This window comes from Ranitomeya imitator, chromosome 2, assembly GCF_032444005.1.
Source record: "Ranitomeya imitator isolate aRanImi1 chromosome 2, aRanImi1.pri, whole genome shotgun sequence".
NCBI classification, from domain to species: domain Eukaryota; kingdom Metazoa; phylum Chordata; class Amphibia; order Anura; family Dendrobatidae; genus Ranitomeya; species Ranitomeya imitator.
In genome coordinates this window covers 318,662,750-318,682,544 of record NC_091283.1, presented here as the reverse complement: position 1 = coordinate 318,682,544, position 19,795 = coordinate 318,662,750, and the positions used below count along the sequence as shown (strand labels likewise).

At 58.6% G+C, this 19,795-nt stretch overlaps 1 protein-coding gene across 1 annotated transcript in view; it reads left to right on the top strand.

Annotated features, from left to right (window-relative positions):
- Positions 1 to 344: 344 nt before the first annotated feature.
- LOC138663453 (oocyte zinc finger protein XlCOF7.1-like) overlaps positions 345 to 19,795 on the top strand; it is a 109,375-nt gene continuing 89,924 nt past the window's right edge. The window contains exon 1 of the mRNA XM_069749661.1: positions 345 to 387. Coding sequence (XP_069605762.1) covers positions 361 to 387 — 27 coding nt within the window. The 5' untranslated portion in view covers positions 345 to 360. The remainder of the gene's footprint in view (positions 388 to 19,795) is intronic.

Sequence of the window (19,795 nt, the reverse complement as noted above, 5' to 3'; positions counted from 1 at the left end):
GGCGCTTCCTGTTATACAGCATCTCAGATGTTGAGGCATCCCCAGGGATGTCACCCTCACAGCTGCTTATCACCACTACAGTTGATGGAAAAATCCCTCTAAGGTCAAGGATAGAAAACCATTTATCCCCCAAAGGCTGATTATAATCATGGCTCCGCTCCGTACACCTCGTACACAAACGGCTCTGCTACATTCACACTGTAAACCTCTCCTGACCTCACACTTAACTTCCCCTCATCCAGCACCATGACAACCAGCACAGCAGAGTCCTGCATACACTGAGGCCCCTGATCATGTGACCCCTGACTCCTCCCCTCATGTGACCTCATCACAGGTCCTGTGCGCACAGAACTGCCATATATGTGGAATGCGACTCTGCGGGTCGTGGTAGGTGCTGGAGGCTCCATTATTCTATATGTGGAGTGCGGCTCTGCGGGTGGAGGTCGGTGCTGGAGGCTCCATTATTCTATATGTGGAGTGCGGCTCTGCGGGTGGAGGTCGATGCTGGAGGCTCCATTATTCTCTATGTGGAGTGCGGCTCTGCGGGTGGAGGTCGGTGCTGGAGGCTCCATTATTCTCTATGTGGAGTGCGGCTCTGCGGGTGGAGGTCGGTGCTGGAGGCTCCATTATTCTCTATGTGGAGTGCGGCTCTGCGGGTGGAGGTAGGTGCTGGAGGCTCCATTATTCTCTATGTGGAGTGCGGCTCTGCGGGTGGAGGTCGGTGCTGGAAGCTCCATTATTCTCTATGTGGAGTGCGGCTCTGGGGGTGGAGGTCGGTGCTGGAGGCTCCATTATTCTCTATGTGGAGTGCGGCTCTGCGGGTGGAGGTCGGTGCTGGAGGCTCCATTATTCTCTATGTGGAGTGCGGCTCTGCGGGTGAAGGTCGGTGCTGGAAGCTCCTTTATTCTCTATGTGGAGTGCGGCTCTGGGGGTGGAGGTCGGTGCTGGAGGCTCCATTATTCTCTATGTGAAGTGCGGCTCTGCGGGTGGAGGTCGGTGCTGGAGGCTCCATTATTCTCTATGTGGAGTGCGGCTCTGCGGGTGGAGGTCGGTGCTGGAGGCTTCATTATTCTCTATGTGGAGTGCGGCTCTGTGGGTGGAGGTCGAGGCTGGAGGCCCCATTATTCTCTATGTGGAGTGCGGCTCTGCGGGTGGAGGTCGGTGCTGAAGGCCCCATTATTCTCTATGTGGAGTGCGGCTCTGCGAGTGGAGGTCGGTGCTCGAGGCTCCGTTATTCTCTATGTGGAGTGTGGCTCTGCGGGTGGAGGTCGGTCCTGGAGGCTCCATTATTCTCTATGTGGAGTGTGGCTCTGCGGGTGGAGGTCGGTGCTGGAGGCTCCATTATTCTCTATGTGGAGTGCGGCTCTGCGGGTGGAGGTCGGTGCTGGAGGCCCCATTATTCTCTGTGGAGTGCGGCTCTGCGGGTGGAGGTCGGTGCTGGAGGCTCCATTATTCTCTATGTGGAGGGCGGCTCGGGGGGTGGAGGTCGGTGCCGGAGGCTCCATTATTCTCTATGTGGAGTGCGGCTCTGGGGGTGGAGGTCGGTGCCGAAGGCTCCATTATTCTCTATGTGGAGGGCGGCTCTGGGGGTGGAGGTCGGTGCCGGAGGCTCCATTATTCTCTATGTGGAGTGCGGCTCTGCGGGTGGAGGTCGGTGCCTGAGGCTCCATTATTCTCTATGTGGAGTGCGGCTCTGCGGGTGGAGGTTGGTGCCGGAGGCTCCATTATTCTCTATGTGGAGTGTGCCTCTGTGGCTGGAGGTCGGTGCTGGAGGCTCCATTATTCTCTGTGGAGAGTGGTTCTGCGGGTGGAGGTCGGTGAGGGAGGCTCCATTATTCTCTATGTGGAGTGCTGCTCTGCGGGTGGAGGTCGGAGCCCGAGGCTCCATTATTCTCTATGTGGAGTGCTGCTCTGCGGGTGGAGGTCGGTGCCGGAGGCTCCATTATTCTCTATGTGGAGTGTGGCTCTGCGGGTGGAGGTCGGTGCTGGAGGCTCCATTATTCTCTATGTGGAGTGCGGCTCTGCGGGTGGAGGTTGGTGCCGGAGGCTCCATTATTCTCTATGTGGAGTGCGGCTCTGCGGGTGGAGGTCGGTGCCGGAGGCTCCATTATTCTCTGTGGAGTGCGGCTCTGCGGGTGGAGGTCGGTGCCTGAGGCTCCATTATTCTCTATGTGGAGTGCGGCTTTGCGGGTGGAGGTCGGTGCTGGAGGCTCCATTATTCTCTATGTGGAGTGCGGGTGGAGGTAGGTGCTGGAGGCCCCATTATTCTCTATGTGGAGTGCGGTTCTGGGGGTGGAGGTCGGTGCCTGAGGCTCCATTATTCTCTATGTGGAGTGCGGGTGGAGGTAGGTGCTGGAGGCCCCATTATTCTCTATGTGGAGTGCGGTTCTGGGGGTGGAGGTCGGTGCCTGAGGCTCCATTATTCTCTATGTGGAGTGCGGCTCTGCGGGTGGAGGTCGGTGCTGGAGGCTCCATTATTCTCTATGAGGAGTGCGGTTCTGGGGGTGGAGGTCGGTGCTGGAGGCTCCATTATTCTCTATGTGGAGTGCAGCTCTGCGGGTGGAGGTCGGTGCTGGAGGCTCCATTATTCTCTATGTGGAGTGTGGCTCTGCGGGTGGAGGTCGGTGCTGGAGGCTCCATTATTCTCTATGAGGAGTGCGGTTCTGGGGGTGGAGGTCGGTGCTGGAGGCTCCATTATTCTCTATGTGGAGTGCGGCTCTGCGGGTGGAGGTCGGTGCTGGAGGCTCCATTATTCTCTATGTGGAGTGCGGCTCTGCGGGTGGAGGTCGGTGCTGGAGGCTCCATTATTCTCTATGTGGAGTGCGGCTCTGCGGGTGGAGGTCGGTGCTGGAGGCTCCATTATTCTCTATGTGGAGTGTGGCTCTGCGGGTGGAGGTCGGTGCTGGAGGTTCCATTATTCTCTATGTGGAGTGAGGGTAGAGGTCGGTGCTGGAGGCTCCATTATTCTCTATGTGGAGTGCGGCTCTGTGGGTGGAGGTAGGTGTTGGAGGCTCCATTATTCTCTATGTGGAGTGCGGCTCTGTGGGTGGAGGTCGGTGCTGGAGGCTCCATTATTCTCTATGTGGAGTGCGGCTCTGTGGGTGCAGGTCGGTGCTGGAGGCTCCATTATTCTCTATGTGGAGTGCGGCTCTGCGGGTGGAGGTCGGTGCTGGAGGCTCCATTATTCTCTATGTGGAGTGTGGCTCTGCGGGTGGAGGTCGGTGCTGGAGGCTCCATTATTCTCTATGTGGAGTGCGGCTCTGCGGGTGGAGGTCGGTGCTGGAGGCCCATTTATTCTCTATGTGGAGTGCGGCTCTGTGGGTGAAGGTCGGTGCTTGAGGCTCCATTATTCTCTATGTGGAGTGCGGTTCTGGGGGTGGAGGTCGGTGCTGGAGGCTCCATTATTCTCTATGTGGAGTGTGGCTCTGCGGGTGGAGGTCGGTGCTGGAGGCTCCATTATTCTCTATGTGGAGTGCGGCTCTGCGGGTGGAGGTCGGTGCTGGAGGCCCATTTATTCTCTATGTGGAGTGCGGCTCTGCGGGTGGAGGTCGGTGCTGGAGGCTCCATTATTCTCTATGTGGAGTGCGGCTCTGCGGGTGGAGGTCGGTGCTGGAGGCCCCATTATTCTCTATGTGGAGTGCGGCTCTGTGGGTGGAGGTCGGTGCTGGAGGCTCCATTATTCTCTATGTGGAGGTCGGTGCTGGAGGCTCCATTATTCTTTATGTGGAGTGCGGCTCTGCGGGTGGAGGTCAGTGCTGAAGGCTCCATTATTCTCTATGTGGAGTGCGGCTCTGCGGGTGGAGGTCGGTGCTGGAGGCTCCATTATTCTCTATGTGGAGTGCGGCTCTGTGGGTGGAGGTCGGTGCTGGAGGCTCCATTATTCTCTATGTGGAGTGCGGCTCTGTGGGTGAAGGTCGGTGCTTGAGGCTCCATTATTCTCTATGTGGAGTGCGGTTCTGGGGGTGGAGGTCGGTGCTGGAGGCTCCAATATTCTCTATGTGGAGTGTGGCTCTGCGGGTGGAGGTCGGTGCTGGAGGCTCCATTATTCTCTATGTGGAGTGCGGCTCTGCGGGTGGAGGTCGGTGCTGGAGGCCCATTTATTCTCTATGTGGAGTGCGGCTCTGCGGGTGGAGGTCGGTGCTGGAGGCTCCATTATTCTCTATGTGGAGTGCGGCTCTGCGGGTGGAGGTCGGTGCTGGAGGCCCCATTATTCTCTATGTGGAGTGCGGCTCTACGGGTGGAGATCGGTGCTGGAGGCTCCATTATTCACTATGTGGAGTGCGGCTCTGCGGGTGGAGGTCGGTGCTGGAGGCTCCATTATTCTCTATGTGGAGTGCGGCTCTACGGGTGGAGATCGGTGCTGGAGGCTCCATTATTCTCTATGTGGAGTGCGGCTCTGCGGGTGGAGGTCGGTGCTGGAGGCTCCATTATTCTAAATGTGGAGTGCGGGTGGAGGTCGGTGCTGGAGGCCCCATTATTCCCTATGTGGAGTGCGGCTCTGCGGGTGGAGGTCGGTGCCTGAGGCTCCATTATTCTCTATGTGGAGTGCGGCTCTGCGGGTGGAGGTCGGTGCCTGAGGCTCCATTATTCTCTATGTGGAGTGCGGCTCTGCGGGTGGAGGTCAGTGCTGAAGGCTCCATTATTCTCTATGTGGAGTGCGGCTCTGCGGGTGGAGGTCGATGCTGGAGGCTCCATTATTCTCTATGTGGAGTGCGGCTCTGCGGGTGGAGGTCGGTGCTGGAGGCTCCATTATTCTCTATGTGGAGTGCGGCTCTACTGGTGGAGGTCAGTGCTGGAGGCTCCATTATTCTCTATGTGGAGTGAGGGTGGAGGTCGGTGCTGGAGGCTCCATTATTCTCTATGTGGAGTGCGGCTCTGCGGGTGGAGGTAGGTGTTGGAGGCTCCATTATTCTCTATGTGGAGTGCGGCTCTGTGGGTGGAGGTCGGTGCTGGAGGCTCCATTATTCTCTATGTGGAGTGCGGCTCTGTGGGTGGAGGTCGGTGCTGGAGGCTCCATTATTCTCTATGTGGAGTGCGGCTCTGTGGGTGGAGGTCGGTGCTGGAGGCTCCATTATTCTCTATGTGGAGGTCGGTGCTGGAGGCTCCATTATTCTCTATGTGGAGTGCGGCTCTGCGGGTGGAGGTCGGTGCTGGAGTCTCCATTATTCTCTATGTGGAGTGCGGCTCTGTGGGTGGAGGTCGGTGCTGGAGGCTCCATTATTCTCTATGTGGAGGTCGGTGCTGGAGGCTCCATTATTCTCTATGTGGAGTGCGGCTCTGCGGGTGGAGGTCGGTGCTGGAGGCTCCATTATTCTCTATGTGGAGTGCGGCTCTGCGGGTGGAGGTCGGTGCTGGAGTCTCCATTATTCTCTATGTGGAGTGCGGCTCTGCGGGTGGAGGTCGGTGCTGGAGGCTCCATTATTCTCTATGTGGAGTGAGGGTGGAGGTCGGTGCTGGAGGCTCCATTATTCTCTATGTGGAGTGCGGCTCTGCGGGTGGAGGTAGGTGTTGGAGGCTCCATTATTCTCTATGTGGAGTGCGGCTCTGTGGGTGGAGGTCGGTGCTGGAGGCTCCATTATTCTCTATGTGGAGTGCGGCTCTGTGGGTGGAGGTCGGTGCTGGAGGCTCCATTATTCTCTATGTGGAGTGCGGCTCTGTGGGTGGAGGTCGGTGCTGGAGGCTCCATTATTCTCTATGTGGAGTGCGGCTCTGTGGGTCGAGGTCGGTGCTGGAGGCTCCATTATTCTCTATGTGGAGTGCGGCTCTGTGGGTGGAGGTCGGTGCTGGAGGCTCCATTATTCTCTATGTGGAGTGCGGGTGGAGGTCGGTGCTGGAGGCCCCATTATTCTCTATGTGGAGTGCGGCTGTGCAGGTGGAGGTCGGTGCTGGAGGCTCCATTATTCTCTATGTGGAGTGCGGCTCTGCGGGTGGAGGTCGGTGCTGGAGGCTCCATTATTCTCTATGTGGAGTGCGGCTCTGCGAGTGGAGGTCGGTGCTGGAGGCTCCATTATTCTCTATGTGGAGTGCAGCTCTGTGGGTGGAGGTCGGTGCTGGAGGCTCCATTATTCCCTATGTGGAGTGCGGCTCTTCGGGTGGAGGTCGGTGCTGGAGGCTCCATTATTCTCTATGTGGAGTGCGGCTCTGCGGGTGGAGGTCGGTGCTGGAGGCCCCATTCTCTATGTGGAGTGCGGCTCTACGGGTGGAGGTCGGTGCTGGAGGCTCCATTATTCTCTATGTGGAGTGCGGTTCTGGGGGTGGAGGTCGGTGCTGGAGGCTCCATTATTCTCTATGTGGAGTGCAGCTCTGCGGGTGGAGCTCGGTGCTGGAGGCTCCATTATTCACTATGTGGAGTGCGGCTCTGCGGGTGGAGGTAGGTGCTGGAGGCTCCATTATTCTCTATGTGGAGTGCGGCTCTGCGGGTGGAGGTCGGTGCTGGAGGCTCCATTATTCTCTATGTGGAGTGCGGTTCTGGGGGTGGAGGTCGACGCTGGAGGCTCCATTATCCTCTGTGGAGTGCGGCTCTGGGGGTGGAGGTTGGTGCCGAAGGCTCCATTATTCTCTATGTGGAGGGCGGCTCTGGGGGTGGAGGTCGGTGCTGGAGGCTCCATTATTTTCTATGTGGTGTGTGGCTCTGCGGGTGGAGGTCGGTGCTGGAGGCTCCATTATTCTCTATGTGGAGTGCGGTTCTGCGGCTGGAGGTTGGTGCTGGAGGCTCCATTATTCTCTATGTGGAGTGCGGGTGGAGGTCGGTGATGGAGGCTCCATTATTCTCTATGTGGAGTGCGGCTCTGCGGGTGGAGGTCGGTGCCTGAGGCTCCATTATTCTCTATGTGGAGTGCGGCTCTGCGGGTGGAGGTCGGTGCCTGAGGCTCCATTATTCTCTATGTGGAGTGTGGCTCTGCGGGTGGAGGTCGGCGCTGGAGGCTCCATTATTCTCTATGTGGAGTGTGGCTCTGCGGGCGGGTGGAGGTCGGTGCTGGAGGCTCCATTATTCTCTATGAGGAGTGCGGCTCTGCGGGTGGAGGTCGGTGCTGGAGGCTCCATTATTCTCTATGAGGAGTGCGGTTCTGGGGGTGGAGGTCGGTGCTGGAGGCTCCATTATTCTCTATGTGGAGTGCGGGTGGAGGTCGGTGATGGAGGCTCCATTATTCTCTATGTGGAGTGCGGCTCTGCGGGTGGAGGTCGGTGCTGGAGGCTCCATTCTCTATGTGGAGTGCGGCTCTGCGGGTGGAGGTCGGTGCTGGAGGCTCCATTATTCTCTATGTGGAGTGTGGCTCTGCGGGCGGGTGGAGGTCGGTGCTGGAGGCTCCATTATTCTCTATGAGGAGTGCGGCTCTGCGGGTGGAGGTCGGTGCTGGAGGCTCCATTATTCTCTATGAGGAGTGCGGTTCTGGGGGTGGAGGTCGGTGCTGGAGGCTCCATTATTCTCTATGTGGAGTGCGGGTGGAGGTCGGTGATGGAGGCTCCATTATTCTCTATGTGGAGTGCGGCTCTGCGGGTGGAGGTCGGTGCTGGAGGCTCCATTCTCTATGTGGAGTGCGGCTCTGCGGGTGGAGGTCGGTGCTGGAGGCTCCATTATTCTCTATGTGAAGTGCGGCTCTGCGGGTGGAGGTCGGTGCTGGAGGCCCCATTATTCTCTATGTGGAGTGCGGCTCTGCGGGTGGAGGTCGGTGCCTGAGGCTCCATTATTCTCTATGTGGAGTGCGGCTCTGCGGGTGGAGGTCGGTGCCTGAGGTTCCATTATTCTCTATGTGGAGTGTGGCTCTGCGGGTGGAGGTCGGCGCTGGAAGCTCCATTATTCTCTATGTGGAGTGCGGCTCTGTGGGTGGAGGTAGGTGTTGGAGGCTCCATTATTCTCTATGTGGAGTGCGGCTCTGTGGGTGGAGGTCGGTGCTGGAGGCTCCATTATTCTCTATGTGGAGTGCGGGTGGAGGTCGGTGCTGGAGGCTCCATTATTCTAAATGTGGAGTGCGGGTGGAGGTCGGTGCTGGAGGCCCCATTATTCTCTATGTGGAGTGCGGCTCTGTGGGTGGAGGTAGGTGTTGGAGGCTCCATTATTCTCTATGTGGAGTGCGGCTCTGTGGGTGGAGGTCGGTGCTGGAGGCTCCATTATTCTCTATGTGGAGTGCGGGTGGAGGTCGGTGCTGGAGGCTCCATTATTCTCTATGTGGAGGTCGGTGCTGGAGGCCCCATTATTCTCTATGTGGAGTGCGGGTGGAGGTCGGTGCTGGAGGCTCCATTATTCTCTATGTGGAGTGCAGCTCTGCGGGTGGAGGTAGGTGCTGGAGGCTCCATTATTCTCTATGTGGAGTGCGGCTCTGCGGGTGGAGGTCGGTGCTGGAGGCTCCATTATTCTCTATGTGGAGTGCGGCTCTGCGGGTGGAGGTCGGTGCTGGAGGCTCCATTATTCTCTATGTGGAGTGCGGCTCTGTGGGTGGAGGTCGGTGCTGGAGGCTCCATTATTCTCTATGTGGAGTGCGGGTGGAGGTCGGTGCTGGAGGCTCCATTATTCTCTATGTGGAGGTCGGTGCTGGAGGCCCCATTATTCTCTATGTGGAGTGCGGCTCTGCGGGTGGAGGTCGGTGCTGGAGGCTCCATTATTCTCTATGTGGAGTGCGGCTCTGTGGGTGGAGGTCGATGCTGGAGGCTCCATTATTCTCTATGTGGAGTGCGGCTCTGTGGGTGGAGGTCGGTGCTGGAGGCTCCATTATTCTCTATGTGGAGTGCGGGTGGAGGTCGGTGCTGGAGGCTCCATTATACTCTATGTGGAGCTCGGTGCTGGAGGCTCCATTATTCTGTATGTGGAGTGCTGCTCTGGGGGTGGAGGTCGGTGCCGAAGGCTCCATTATTCTCTATGTGGAGGGCGGCTCTGGGGGTGGAGGTCGGTGCTGGAGGCTCCATTATTCTCTATGTGGAGTGCGGCTCTGCGGGTGGAGGTCGGTGCCTGAGGCTCCATTATTCTCTATGTGGAGTGCGGCTCTGCGGGTGGAGGTTGGTGCCGGAGGCTCCATTATTCTCTATGTGGAGTGTGCCTCTGTGGCTGGAGGTCGGTGCTGGAGGCTCCATTATTCTCTGTGGAGAGTGGTTCTGCGGGTGGAGGTCGGTGAGGGAGGCTCCATTATTCTCTATGTGGAGTGCTGCTCTGCGGGTGGAGGTCGGTGCCGGAGGCTCCATTATTCTCTATGTGGAGTGCTGCTCTGCGGGTGGAGGTCGGTGCCGGAGGCTCCATTATTCTCTATGTGGAGTGTGGCTCTGCGGGTGGAGGTAGGTGCCGGAGGCTCCATTATTCTCTATGTGGAGTGCGGCTCTGCGGGTGGAGGTTGGTGCCGGAGGCTCCATTATTCTCTATGTGGAGTGCGGCTCTGCGGGTGGAGGTCGGTGCCGGAGGCTCCATTATTCTCTATGTGGAGTGTGGCTCTGCGGGTGGAGGTCGGTGCCCGAGGCTCCATTATTCTCTGTGGAGTGCGGCTCTGCGGGTGGAGGTCGGTGCCTGAGGCTCCATTATTCTCTATGTGGAGTGCGGCTCTGCGGGTGGAGGTCGGTGCCTGAGGCTCCATTATTCTCTATGTGGAGTGCGGGTGGAGGTAGGTGCTGGAGGCCCCATTATTCTCTATGTGGAGTGCGGTTCTGGGGGTGGAGGTCGGTGCCTGAGGCTCCATTATTCTCTATGTGGAGTGCGGCTCTGCGGGTGGAGGTCGGTGCTGGAGGCTCCATTATTCTCTATGAGGAGTGCGGTTCTGGGGGTGGAGGTCGGTGCTGGAGGCTCCATTATTCTCTATGTGGAGTGCGGCTCTGCGGGTGGAGGTCGGTGCTGGAGGCTCCATTATTCTCTATGTGGAGTGTGGCTCTGCGGGTGGAGGTCGGTGCTGGAGGCTCCATTATTCTCTATGAGGAGTGCGGTTCTGGGGGTGGAGGTCGGTGCTGGAGGCTCCATTATTCTCTATGTGGAGTGCGGCTCTGCGGGTGGAGGTCGGTGCTGGAGGCTCCATTATTCTCTATGTGGAGTGCGGCTCTGCGGGTGGAGGTCGGTGCTGGAGGCTCCATTATTCTCTATGTGGAGTGCGGCTCTGCGGGTGGAGGTCGGTACTGGAGGCTCCATTATTCTCTATGTGGAGTGTGGCTCTGCGGGTGGAGGTCGGTGCTGGAGGCTCCATTATTCTCTATGTGGAGTGCGGCTCTGCGGGTGGAGGTCGGTGCTGGAGGTTCCATTATTCTCTATGTGGAGTGCGGCTCTGCGGGTGGAGATCGGTGCTGGAGGTTCCATTATTCTCTATGTGGAGTGCGGCTCTGTGGGTGGAGGTCGGTGCTGGAGGCTCCATTATTCTCTATGTGGAGTGCGGCTCTGTGGGTGAAGGTCGGTGCCTGAGGCTCCATTATTCTCTATGTGGAGTGCGGCTCTGCGGGTGGAGGTCGGTGCCTGAGGCTCCATTATTCTCTATGTGGAGTGTGGCTCTGTGGGTGGAGGTCGGTGCTGGAGGCTCCATTATTCTCTATGTGGAGTGCGGCTCTGTGGGTGAAGGTCGGTGCCTGAGGCTCCATTATTCTCTATGTGGAGTGCGGCTCTGCGGGTGGAGGTCGGTGCCTGAGGCTCCATTATTCTCTATGTGGAGTGTGGCTCTGCGGGTGGAGGTCGGCGCTGGAGGCTCCATTATTCTCTATGTGGAGTGCGGTTCTGGGGGTGGAGGTCGGTGCTGGAGGCTCCATTATTCTCTATGTGGAGTGCGGCTCTGCGGGTGGAGGTCGGTGCCCGAGGCTCCATTATTCTCTGTGGAGTGCGGCTCTGCGGGTGGAGGTCGGTGCCTGAGGCTCCATTATTCTCTATGTGGAGTGCGGCTCTGCGGGTGGAGGTCGGTGCCTGAGGCTCCATTATTCTCTATGTGGAGTGCGGGTGGAGGTAGGTGCTGGAGGCCCCATTATTCTCTATGTGGAGTGCGGTTCTGGGGGTGGAGGTCGGTGCCTGAGGCTCCATTATTCTCTATGTGGAGTGCGGCTCTGCGGGTGGAGGTCGGTGCTGGAGGCTCCATTATTCTCTATGAGGAGTGCGGTTCTGGGGGTGGAGGTCGGTGCTGGAGGCTCCATTATTCTCTATGTGGAGTGCGGCTCTGCGGGTGGAGGTCGGTGCTGGAGGCTCCATTATTCTCTATGTGGAGTGTGGCTCTGCGGGTGGAGGTCGGTGCTGGAGGCTCCATTATTCTCTATGAGGAGTGCGGTTCTGGGGGTGGAGGTCGGTGCTGGAGGCTCCATTATTCTCTATGTGGAGTGCGGCTCTGCGGGTGGAGGTCGGTGCTGGAGGCTCCATTATTCTCTATGTGGAGTGCGGCTCTGCGGGTGGAGGTCGGTGCTGGAGGCTCCATTATTCTCTATGTGGAGTGCGGCTCTGCGGGTGGAGGTCGGTACTGGAGGCTCCATTATTCTCTATGTGGAGTGTGGCTCTGCGGGTGGAGCTCGGTGCTGGAGGCTCCATTATTCTCTATGTGGAGTGCGGCTCTGCGGGTGGAGGTCGGTGCTGGAGGTTCCATTATTCTCTATGTGGAGTGCGGCTCTGCGGGTGGAGATCGGTGCTGGAGGTTCCATTATTCTCTATGTGGAGTGCGGCTCTGTGGGTGGAGGTCGGTGCTGGAGGCTCCATTATTCTCTATGTGGAGTGCGGCTCTGTGGGTGAAGGTCGGTGCTTGAGGCTCCATTATTCTCTATGTGGAGTGCGGTTCTGGGGGTGGAGGTCGGTGCTGGAGGCTCCATTATTCTCTATGTGGAGTGTGGCTCTGCGGGTGGAGGTCGGTGCTGGAGGCTCAATTATTCTCTATGTGGAGTGTGGCTCTGCGGGTGGAGGTCGGTGCTGGAGGCCCATTTATTCTCTATGTGGAGTGCGGCTCTGCGGGTGGAGGTCGGTGCTGGAGGCTCCATTATTCTAAATGTGGAGTGCGGGTGGAGGTCGGTGCTGGAGGCTCCATTATTCTCTATGTGGAGTGCTGCTCTACGGGTGGAGATCGGTGCTGAAGGCTCCATTATTCTCTATGTGGAGTGCGGCTCTGCGGGTGGAGGTCGGTGCTGGAGGCTCCATTATTCTCTATGTGGAGTGCGGCTCTGCGGGTGGAGGTCAGTGCTGAAGGCTCCATTATTCTCTATGTGGAGTGCGGCTCTGCGGGTGGAGGTCGGTGCTGGGGGCCCCATTATTCTCTATGTGGAGTGCGGCTCTGCGGGTGGAGGTCGGTGCTGGAGGCTCCATTATTCTCTATGTGGAGTGCGGCTCTGCGGGTGGAGGTCGGTGCTGGAGGCTCCATTATTCTCTATGTGGAGTGCGGCTCTACTGGTGGAGGTCAGTGCTGGAGGCTCCATTATTCTCTATGTGGAGTGCGGCTCTACTGGTGGAGGTCAGTGCTGGAGGCTCCATTATTCTCTATGTGGAGTGAGGGTGGAGGTCGGTGCTGGAGGCTCCATTATTCTCTATGTGGAGTGCGGCTCTGCGGGTGGAGGTACGTGTTGGAGGCTCCATTATTCTCTATGTGGAGTGCGGCTCTGTGGGTGGAGGTCGGTGCTGGAGGCTCCATTATTCTCTATGTGGAGTGCGGCTCTGTGGGTGGAGGTCGGTGCTGGAGGCTCCATTATTCTCTATGTGGAGTGCGGCTCTGTGGGTGGAGGTCGGTGCTGGAGGCTCCATTATTCTCTATGTGGAGGTCGGTGCTGGAGGCTCCATTATTCTCTATGTGGAGTGCGGCTCTGCGGGTGGAGGTCAGTGCTGAAGGCTCCATTATTCTCTATGTGGAGTGCGGCTCTGCGGGTGGAGGTCGGTGCTGGAGGCTCCATTATTCTCTATGTGGAGTGCGGCTCTGCGGGTGGAGGTCGGTGCTGGAGGCTCCATTATTCTCTATGTGGAGTGAGGGTGGAGGTCGGTGCTGGAGGCTCCATTATTCTCTATGTGGAGTGCGGCTCTGCGGGTGGAGGTAGGTGTTAGAGGCTCCATTATTCTCTATGTGGAGTGCGGCTCTGTGGGTGGAGGTCGGTGCTGGAGGCTCCATTATTCTCTATGTGGAGTGCGGCTCTGTGGGTCGAGGTCGGTGCTGGAGGCTCCATTATTCTCTATGTGGAGTGCGGCTCTGTGGGTGGAGGTCGGTGCTGGAGGCTCCATTATTCTCTATGTGGAGTGCGGGTGGAGGTCGGTGCTGGAGGCCCCATTATTCTCTATGTGGAGTGCGGCTGTGCAGGTGGAGGTCGGTGCTGGAGGCTCCATTATTCTCTATGTGGAGTGCGGCTCTGTGGGTGGAGGTCGGTGCTGGAGGCTCCATTATTCCCTATGTGGAGTGCGGCTCTTCGGGTGGAGGTTGGTGCTGGAGGCTCCATTATTCTCTATGTGGAGTGCGGCTCTGCGGGTGGAGGTCGGTGCTGGAGGCCCCATTATTCTCTATGTGGAGTGCGGCTCTACGGGTGGAGGTCGGTGCTGGAGGCTCCATTATTCTCTATGTGGAGTGCGGTTCTGGGGGTGGAGGTCGGTGCTGGAGGCTCCATTATTCTCTATGTGGAGTGCGGCTCTGCGGGTGGAGGTCGGTGCTGGAGGCTCCATTATTCACTATGTGGAGTGCGGCTCTGCGGGTGGAGGTAGGTGCTGGAGGCTGCATTATTCTCTATGTGGAGTGCGGCTCTGCGGGTGGAGGTCGGTGCTGGAGGCTCCATTATTCTCTATGTGGAGTGCGGTTCTGGGGGTGGAGGTCGACGCTGGAGGCTCCATTATCCTCTGTGGAGTGCGGCTCTGGGGGTGGAGGTTGGTGCCGAAGGCTCCATTATTCTCTATGTGGAGGGCGGCTCTGGGGGTGGAGGTCGGTGCCGAAGGCTCCATTATTCTCTATGTGGAGGGCGGCTCTGGGGGTGGAGGTCGGTGCTGGAGGCTCCATTATTTTCTATGTGGTGTGTGGCTCTGCGGGTGGAGGTCGGTGCTGGAGGCTCCATTATTCTCTATGTGGAGTGCGGCTCTGCGGCTGGAGGTTGGTGCTGGAGGCTCCATTATTCTCTATGTGGAGTGCGGGTGGAGGTCGGTGATGGAGGCTCCATTATTCTCTATGTGGAGTGCGGCTCTGCGGGTGGAGGTCGGTGCCTGAGGCTCCATTATTCTCTATGTGGAGTGCGGCTCTGCGGGTGGAGGTCGGTGCCTGAGGCTCCATTATTCTCTATGTGGAGTGTGGCTCTGCGGGTGGAGGTCGGCGCTGGAGGCTCCATTATTCTCTATGTGGAGTGCGGTTCTGGGGGTGGAGGTCGGTGCTGGAGGCTCCATTATTCTCTATGTGGAGTGTGGCTCTGCGGGCGGGTGGAGGTCGGTGCTGGAGGCTCCATTATTCTCTATGAGGAGTGCGGCTCTGCGGGTGGAGGTCGGTGCTGGAGGCTCCATTATTCTCTATGAGGAGTGCGGTTCTGGGGGTGGAGGTCGGTGCTGGAGGCTCCATTATTCTCTATGTGGAGTGCGGGTGGAGGTCGGTGCTGGAGGCTCCATTATTCTCTATGAGGAGTGCGGCTCTGCGGGTGGAGGTCGGTGCTGGAGGCTCCATTCTCTATGTGGAGTGCGGCTCTGCGGGTGGAGGTCGGTGCTGGAGGCTCCATTATTCTCTATGTGAAGTGCGGCTCTGCGGGTGGAGGTCGGTGCTGGAGGCCCCATTATTCTCTATGTGGAGTGCGGCTCTGCGGGTGGAGGTCGGTGCCTGAGGCTCCATTATTCTCTATGTGGAGTGCGGCTCTGCGGGTGGAGGTCGGTGCCTGAGGTTCCATTATTCTCTATGTGGAGTGTGGCTCTGCGGGTGGAGGTCGGCGCTGGAAGCTCCATTATTCTCTATGTGGAGTGCGGCTCTGCGGGTGGAGGTCGGTGCTGGAGGCTTCATTATTCTCTATGTGGAGTGTGGCTCTGCGGGTGGAGGTCGGTGCTGGAGGCTCCATTATTCTCTATGTGGAGTGCGGTTCTGGGGGTGGAGGTCGGTGCTGGAGGCTCCATTATTCTCTATGTGGAGTGCGGCTCTGCGGGTGGAGGTCGGTGCTGGAGGCCCCATTATTCTCTATGTGGAGTGCGGCTCTGCGGGTGGAGGTCGGTGCTGGAGGCTCCATTATTCTCTATGTGGAGTGCGGCTCTGCGGGTGGAGGTCGGTGCTGGAGGCTCCATTATTCTCTATGTGGAGTGCGGCTCTGCGGGTGGAGGTCGGTGCTGGAGGCCCCATTATTCTCTATGTGGAGTGCGGCTCTGCGGGTGGAGATCGGTGCTGGAGGCTCCATTATTCTAAATGTGGAGTGCGGGTGGAGGTCGGTGCTGGAGGCCCCATTATTCTCTATGTGGAGTGCGGCTCTGTGGGTGGAGGTAGGTGTTGGAGGCTCCATTATTCTCTATGTGGAGTGCGGCTCTGTGGGTGGAGGTCGGTGCTGGAGGCTCCATTATTCTCTATGTGGAGTGCGGGTGGAGGTCGGTGCTGGAGGCTCCATTATTCTCTATGTGGAGGTCGGTGCTGGAGGCCCCATTATTCTCTATGTGGAGTGCGGCTCTGCGGGTGGAGGTCGGTGCTGGAGGCTCCATTATTCTCTATGTGGAGTGCGGCTCTGTGGGTGGAGGTCGGTGCTGGAGGCTCCATTATTCTCTATGTGGAGTGCGGCTCTGTGGGTGGAGGTCGGTGCTGGAGGCTCCATTATTCTCTATGTGGAGTGCGGGTGGAGGTCGGTGCTGGAGGCTCCATTATACTCTATGTGGAGCTCGGTGCTGGAGGCTCCATTATTCTCTATGTGGAGTGCGGCTCTGCAGGTGGGGTCGGTGCTGGAGGCTCCATTATTCTCTGTGGAGTGCGGCTCTGCGGGTGGAGGTCGGTGCTGGAGGCTCCATTATTCTCTATGTGGAGTGCAGCTCTGTGGGTGGAGGTCGGTGCTGGAGGCTCCATTATTCTCTATGTGGAGTGCGGCTCTGTGGGTGGAGGTCGGTGCTGGAGGCTCCATTATTCTCTATGTGGAGTGCAGCTCTGTGGGTGGAGGTCGGTGCTGGAGGCTCCATTATTCCCTATGTGGAGTGCGGCTCTTCGGGTGGAGGTCGGTGCTGGAGGCTCCATTATTCTCTATGTGGAGGTCGGTGCTGGAGGCCCCATTATTCTCTATGTGGAGTGCGGCTCTGCGGGTGGAGGTCGGTGCTGGAGGCCCCATTATTCTCTATGTGGAGTGTGGCTCTGCGGGTGGAGGTCGGTGCCAGAGGCTCCATTATTCTCTATGTGGAGTGTGGCTCTGTGGCTGGAGGTCGGTACTGGAGGCTCCATTATTCTCTATGTGGAGTGCGGGTGGAGGTCGGTGCTGGAGGCTCCATTATTCTCTATGTGGAGTGCGGCTCTGGGGGTGGAGGTAGGTGCTGGAGAATCCATTATTCTCTATGTGGAGTGCGGCTCTGGGGGTGGAGGTCGGTGCTGGAGGCTCCATTATTCTCTATGTGGAGTGCGGCTCTGCGGGTGGAGGTCGGTGCTGGAGGCTCCATTCTCTATGTGGAGTGCGGCTGTGCGGGTGGAGGTCGGTGCTGGAGGCTCCATTATTCTCTATGTGGAGTGCGGCTCTGGGGGTGGAGGTCGGTGCTGGAGGCTCCATTATTCTCTATGTGGAGTGTGGCTCTGCGGGTGGAGGTCGGTGCTGGAGGCTCCATTATTCTCTATGTGGAGTGCGGCTCTGCGGGTGGAGGTCGGTGCTGGAGGCTCCATTCTCTATGTGGAGTGCGGCTGTGCGGGTGGAGGTCGGTGCTGGAGGCTCCATTATTCTCTATGTGGAGTGCGGGTGGAGGTCGGTGCTGGAGGCTCCATTATTCTCTATGTGGAGGTCGGTGCTGGAGGCCCCATTATTCTCTATGTGGAGTGCGGCTCTGCGGGTGGAGGTCGGTGCTGGAGGCTCCATTATTCTCTATGTGGAGTGCGGCTCTGTGGGTGGAGGTCGGTGCTGGAGGCTCCATTATTCTCTATGTGGAGTGCGGCTCTGTGGGTGGAGGTCGGTGCTGGAGGCTCCATTATTCTCTATGTGGAGTGCGGGTGGAGGTCGGTGCTGGAGGCTCCATTATACTCTATGTGGAGCTCGGTGCTGGAGGCTCCATTATTCTCTATGTGGAGTGCGGCTCTGCAGGTGGGGTCGGTGCTGGAGGCTCCATTATTCTCTGTGGAGTGCGGCTCTGCGGGTGGAGGTCGGTGCTGGAGGCTCCATTATTCTCTATGTGGAGTGCAGCTCTGTGGGTGGAGGTCGGTGCTGGAGGCTCCATTATTCTCTATGTGGAGTGCGGCTCTGTGGGTGGAGGTCGGTGCTGGAGGCTCCATTATTCTCTATGTGGAGTGCAGCTCTGTGGGTGGAGGTCGGTGCTGGAGGCTCCATTATTCCCTATGTGGAGTGCGGCTCTTCGGGTGGAGGTCGGTGCTGGAGGCTCCATTATTCTCTATGTGGAGGTCGGTGCTGGAGGCCCCATTATTCTCTATGTGGAGTGCGGCTCTGCGGGTGGAGGTCGGTGCTGGAGGCCCCATTATTCTCTATGTGGAGTGTGGCTCTGCGGGTGGAGGTCGGTGCCAGAGGCTCCATTATTCTCTATGTGGAGTGCGGCTCTGCGGGTGGAGGTCGGTGCTGGAGGCCCCATTATTCTCTATGTGGAGTGTGGCTCTGCGGGTGGAGGTCGGTGCCAGAGGCTCCATTATTCTCTATGTGGAGTGTGGCTCTGTGGCTGGAGGTCGGTACTGGAGGCTCCATTATTCTCTATGTGGAGTGCGGGTGGAGGTCGGTGCTGGAGGCTCCATTCTCTATGTGGAGTGCGGCTCTGCGGGTGGAGGTCGTTGCTGGAGGCTCCATTATTCTCTATGTGGAGTGCGGCTCTGGGGGTGGAGGTCGGTGCTGGAGGCTCCATTATTCTCTATGTGGAGTGCGGCTCTGCGGGTGGAGGTCGGTGCTGGAGGCTCCATTATTCTCTATGTGGAGTGCGGCTCTGCGGGTGGAGGTCGGTGCTGGAGGCTCCATTATTCTCTATGTGGAGTGCGGCTCTGCGGGTGGAGGTCGGTGCTGGAGGCCCCATTATTCTCTATGTGGAGTGCGGCTCTGGGGGTGGAGGTCGGTGCTGGAGGCTCCATTATTCTCTATGTGGTGTGCGGCTCTGCGGGTGGAGGTCGGTGCTGGAGGCTCCATTATTCTCTATGTGGAGTGCGGCTCTGGGGGTGGAGGTAGGTGCTGGAGAATCCATTATTCTCTATGTGGAGTGCGGCTCTGGGGGTGGAGGTCGGTGCTGGAGGCTCCATTATTCTCTATGTGGAGTGCGGCTCTGCGGGTGGAGGTCGGTGCTGGAGGCTCCATTCTCTATGTGGAGTGCGGCTGTGCGGGTGGAGGTCGGTGCTGGAGGCTCCATTATTCTCTATGTGGAGTGCGGCTCTGGGGGTGGAGGTAGGTGCTGGAGAATCCATTATTCTCTATGTGGAGTGCGGCTCTGGGGGTGGAGGTCGGTGCTGGAGGCTCCATTATTCTCTATGTGGAGTGCGGCTCTGCGGGTGGAGGTCGGTGCTGGAGGCTCCATTCTCTATGTGGAGTGCGGCTGTGCGGGTGGAGGTCGGTGCTGGAGGCTCCATTATTCTCTATGTGGAGTGCGGCTCTGCGGGTGGAGGTCGTTGCTGGAGGCTCCATTATTCTCTATGTGGAGTGCGGCTCTGGGGGTGGAGGTCGGTGCTGGAGGCTCCATTATTCTCTATGTGGAGTGCGGCTCTGCGGGTGGAGGTCGGTGCTGGAGGCTCCATTATTCTCTATGTGGAGTGCGGCTCTGCGGGTGGAGGTCGGTGCTGGAGGCTCCATTATTCTCTATGTGGAGTGCGGCTCTGCGGGTGGAGGTCGGTGCTGGAGGCTCCATTATTCTCTATGTGGAGTGCGGCTCTGGGGGTGGAGGTCGGTGCTGGAGGCTCCATTATTCTCTATGTGGTGTGCGGCTCTGCGGGTGGAGGTCGGTGCTGGAGGCTCCATTATTCTCTATGTGGAGTGCGGCTCTGGGGGTGGAGGTAGGTGCTGGAGACTCCATTATTCTCTATGTGGAGTGCGGCTCTGGGGGTGGAGGTCGGTGCTGGAGGCTCCATTATTCTCTATGTGGAGTGCGGCTCTGCGGGTGGAGGTCGGTGCTGGAGGCTCCATTATTCTCTATGTGGAGTGCGGCTCTGCGGGTGGAGGTCGGTGCTGGAGGCTCCATTATTCTCTATGTGGAGTGCGGCTCTGCGGGTGGAGGTCGGTGCTGGAGGCTCCATTATTCTCTATGTGGAGTGTGGCTCTGTGGGTGGAGGTCGGTGCTGGAGGCTCCATTATTCTCTATGTGGAGCGCGGCTCTGCGGGTGGAGGTCGGTGCTGGAGGCTCCATTATTCTCTATGTGGAGTGCGGCTCTGCGGGTGGAGGTAGGTGCTGGAGGCTCCATTATTCTCTATGTGGAGTGCGGCTCTGCGGGTGAAGGTCTGTGCTGGAGGCTCCATTATTCTCTATGTGGAGTGTGGCTCTGCGGGTGGAGGTCGGTGCTGGAGGCTCCATTATTCTCTATGTGGAGTGCGGCTCTGCGGGTGGAGGTCGGTGCTGGAGGCTCCATTGTTCTCTATGTGGAGTGCGGCTCTGCGGGTGGAGGTCGGTGCTGGAGACTCCATTATTCTCTATGTGGAGTGCGGCTCTGCGGGTGGAGGTCGGTGCTGGAGGCCCCATTCTCTATGTGGAGTGCGGCTCTACGGGTGGAGGTCGGTGCTGGAGGCTCCATTATTCTCTATGTGGAGTGCGGTTCTGGGGGTGGAGGTCGGTGCTGGAGGCTCCATTATTCTCTATGTG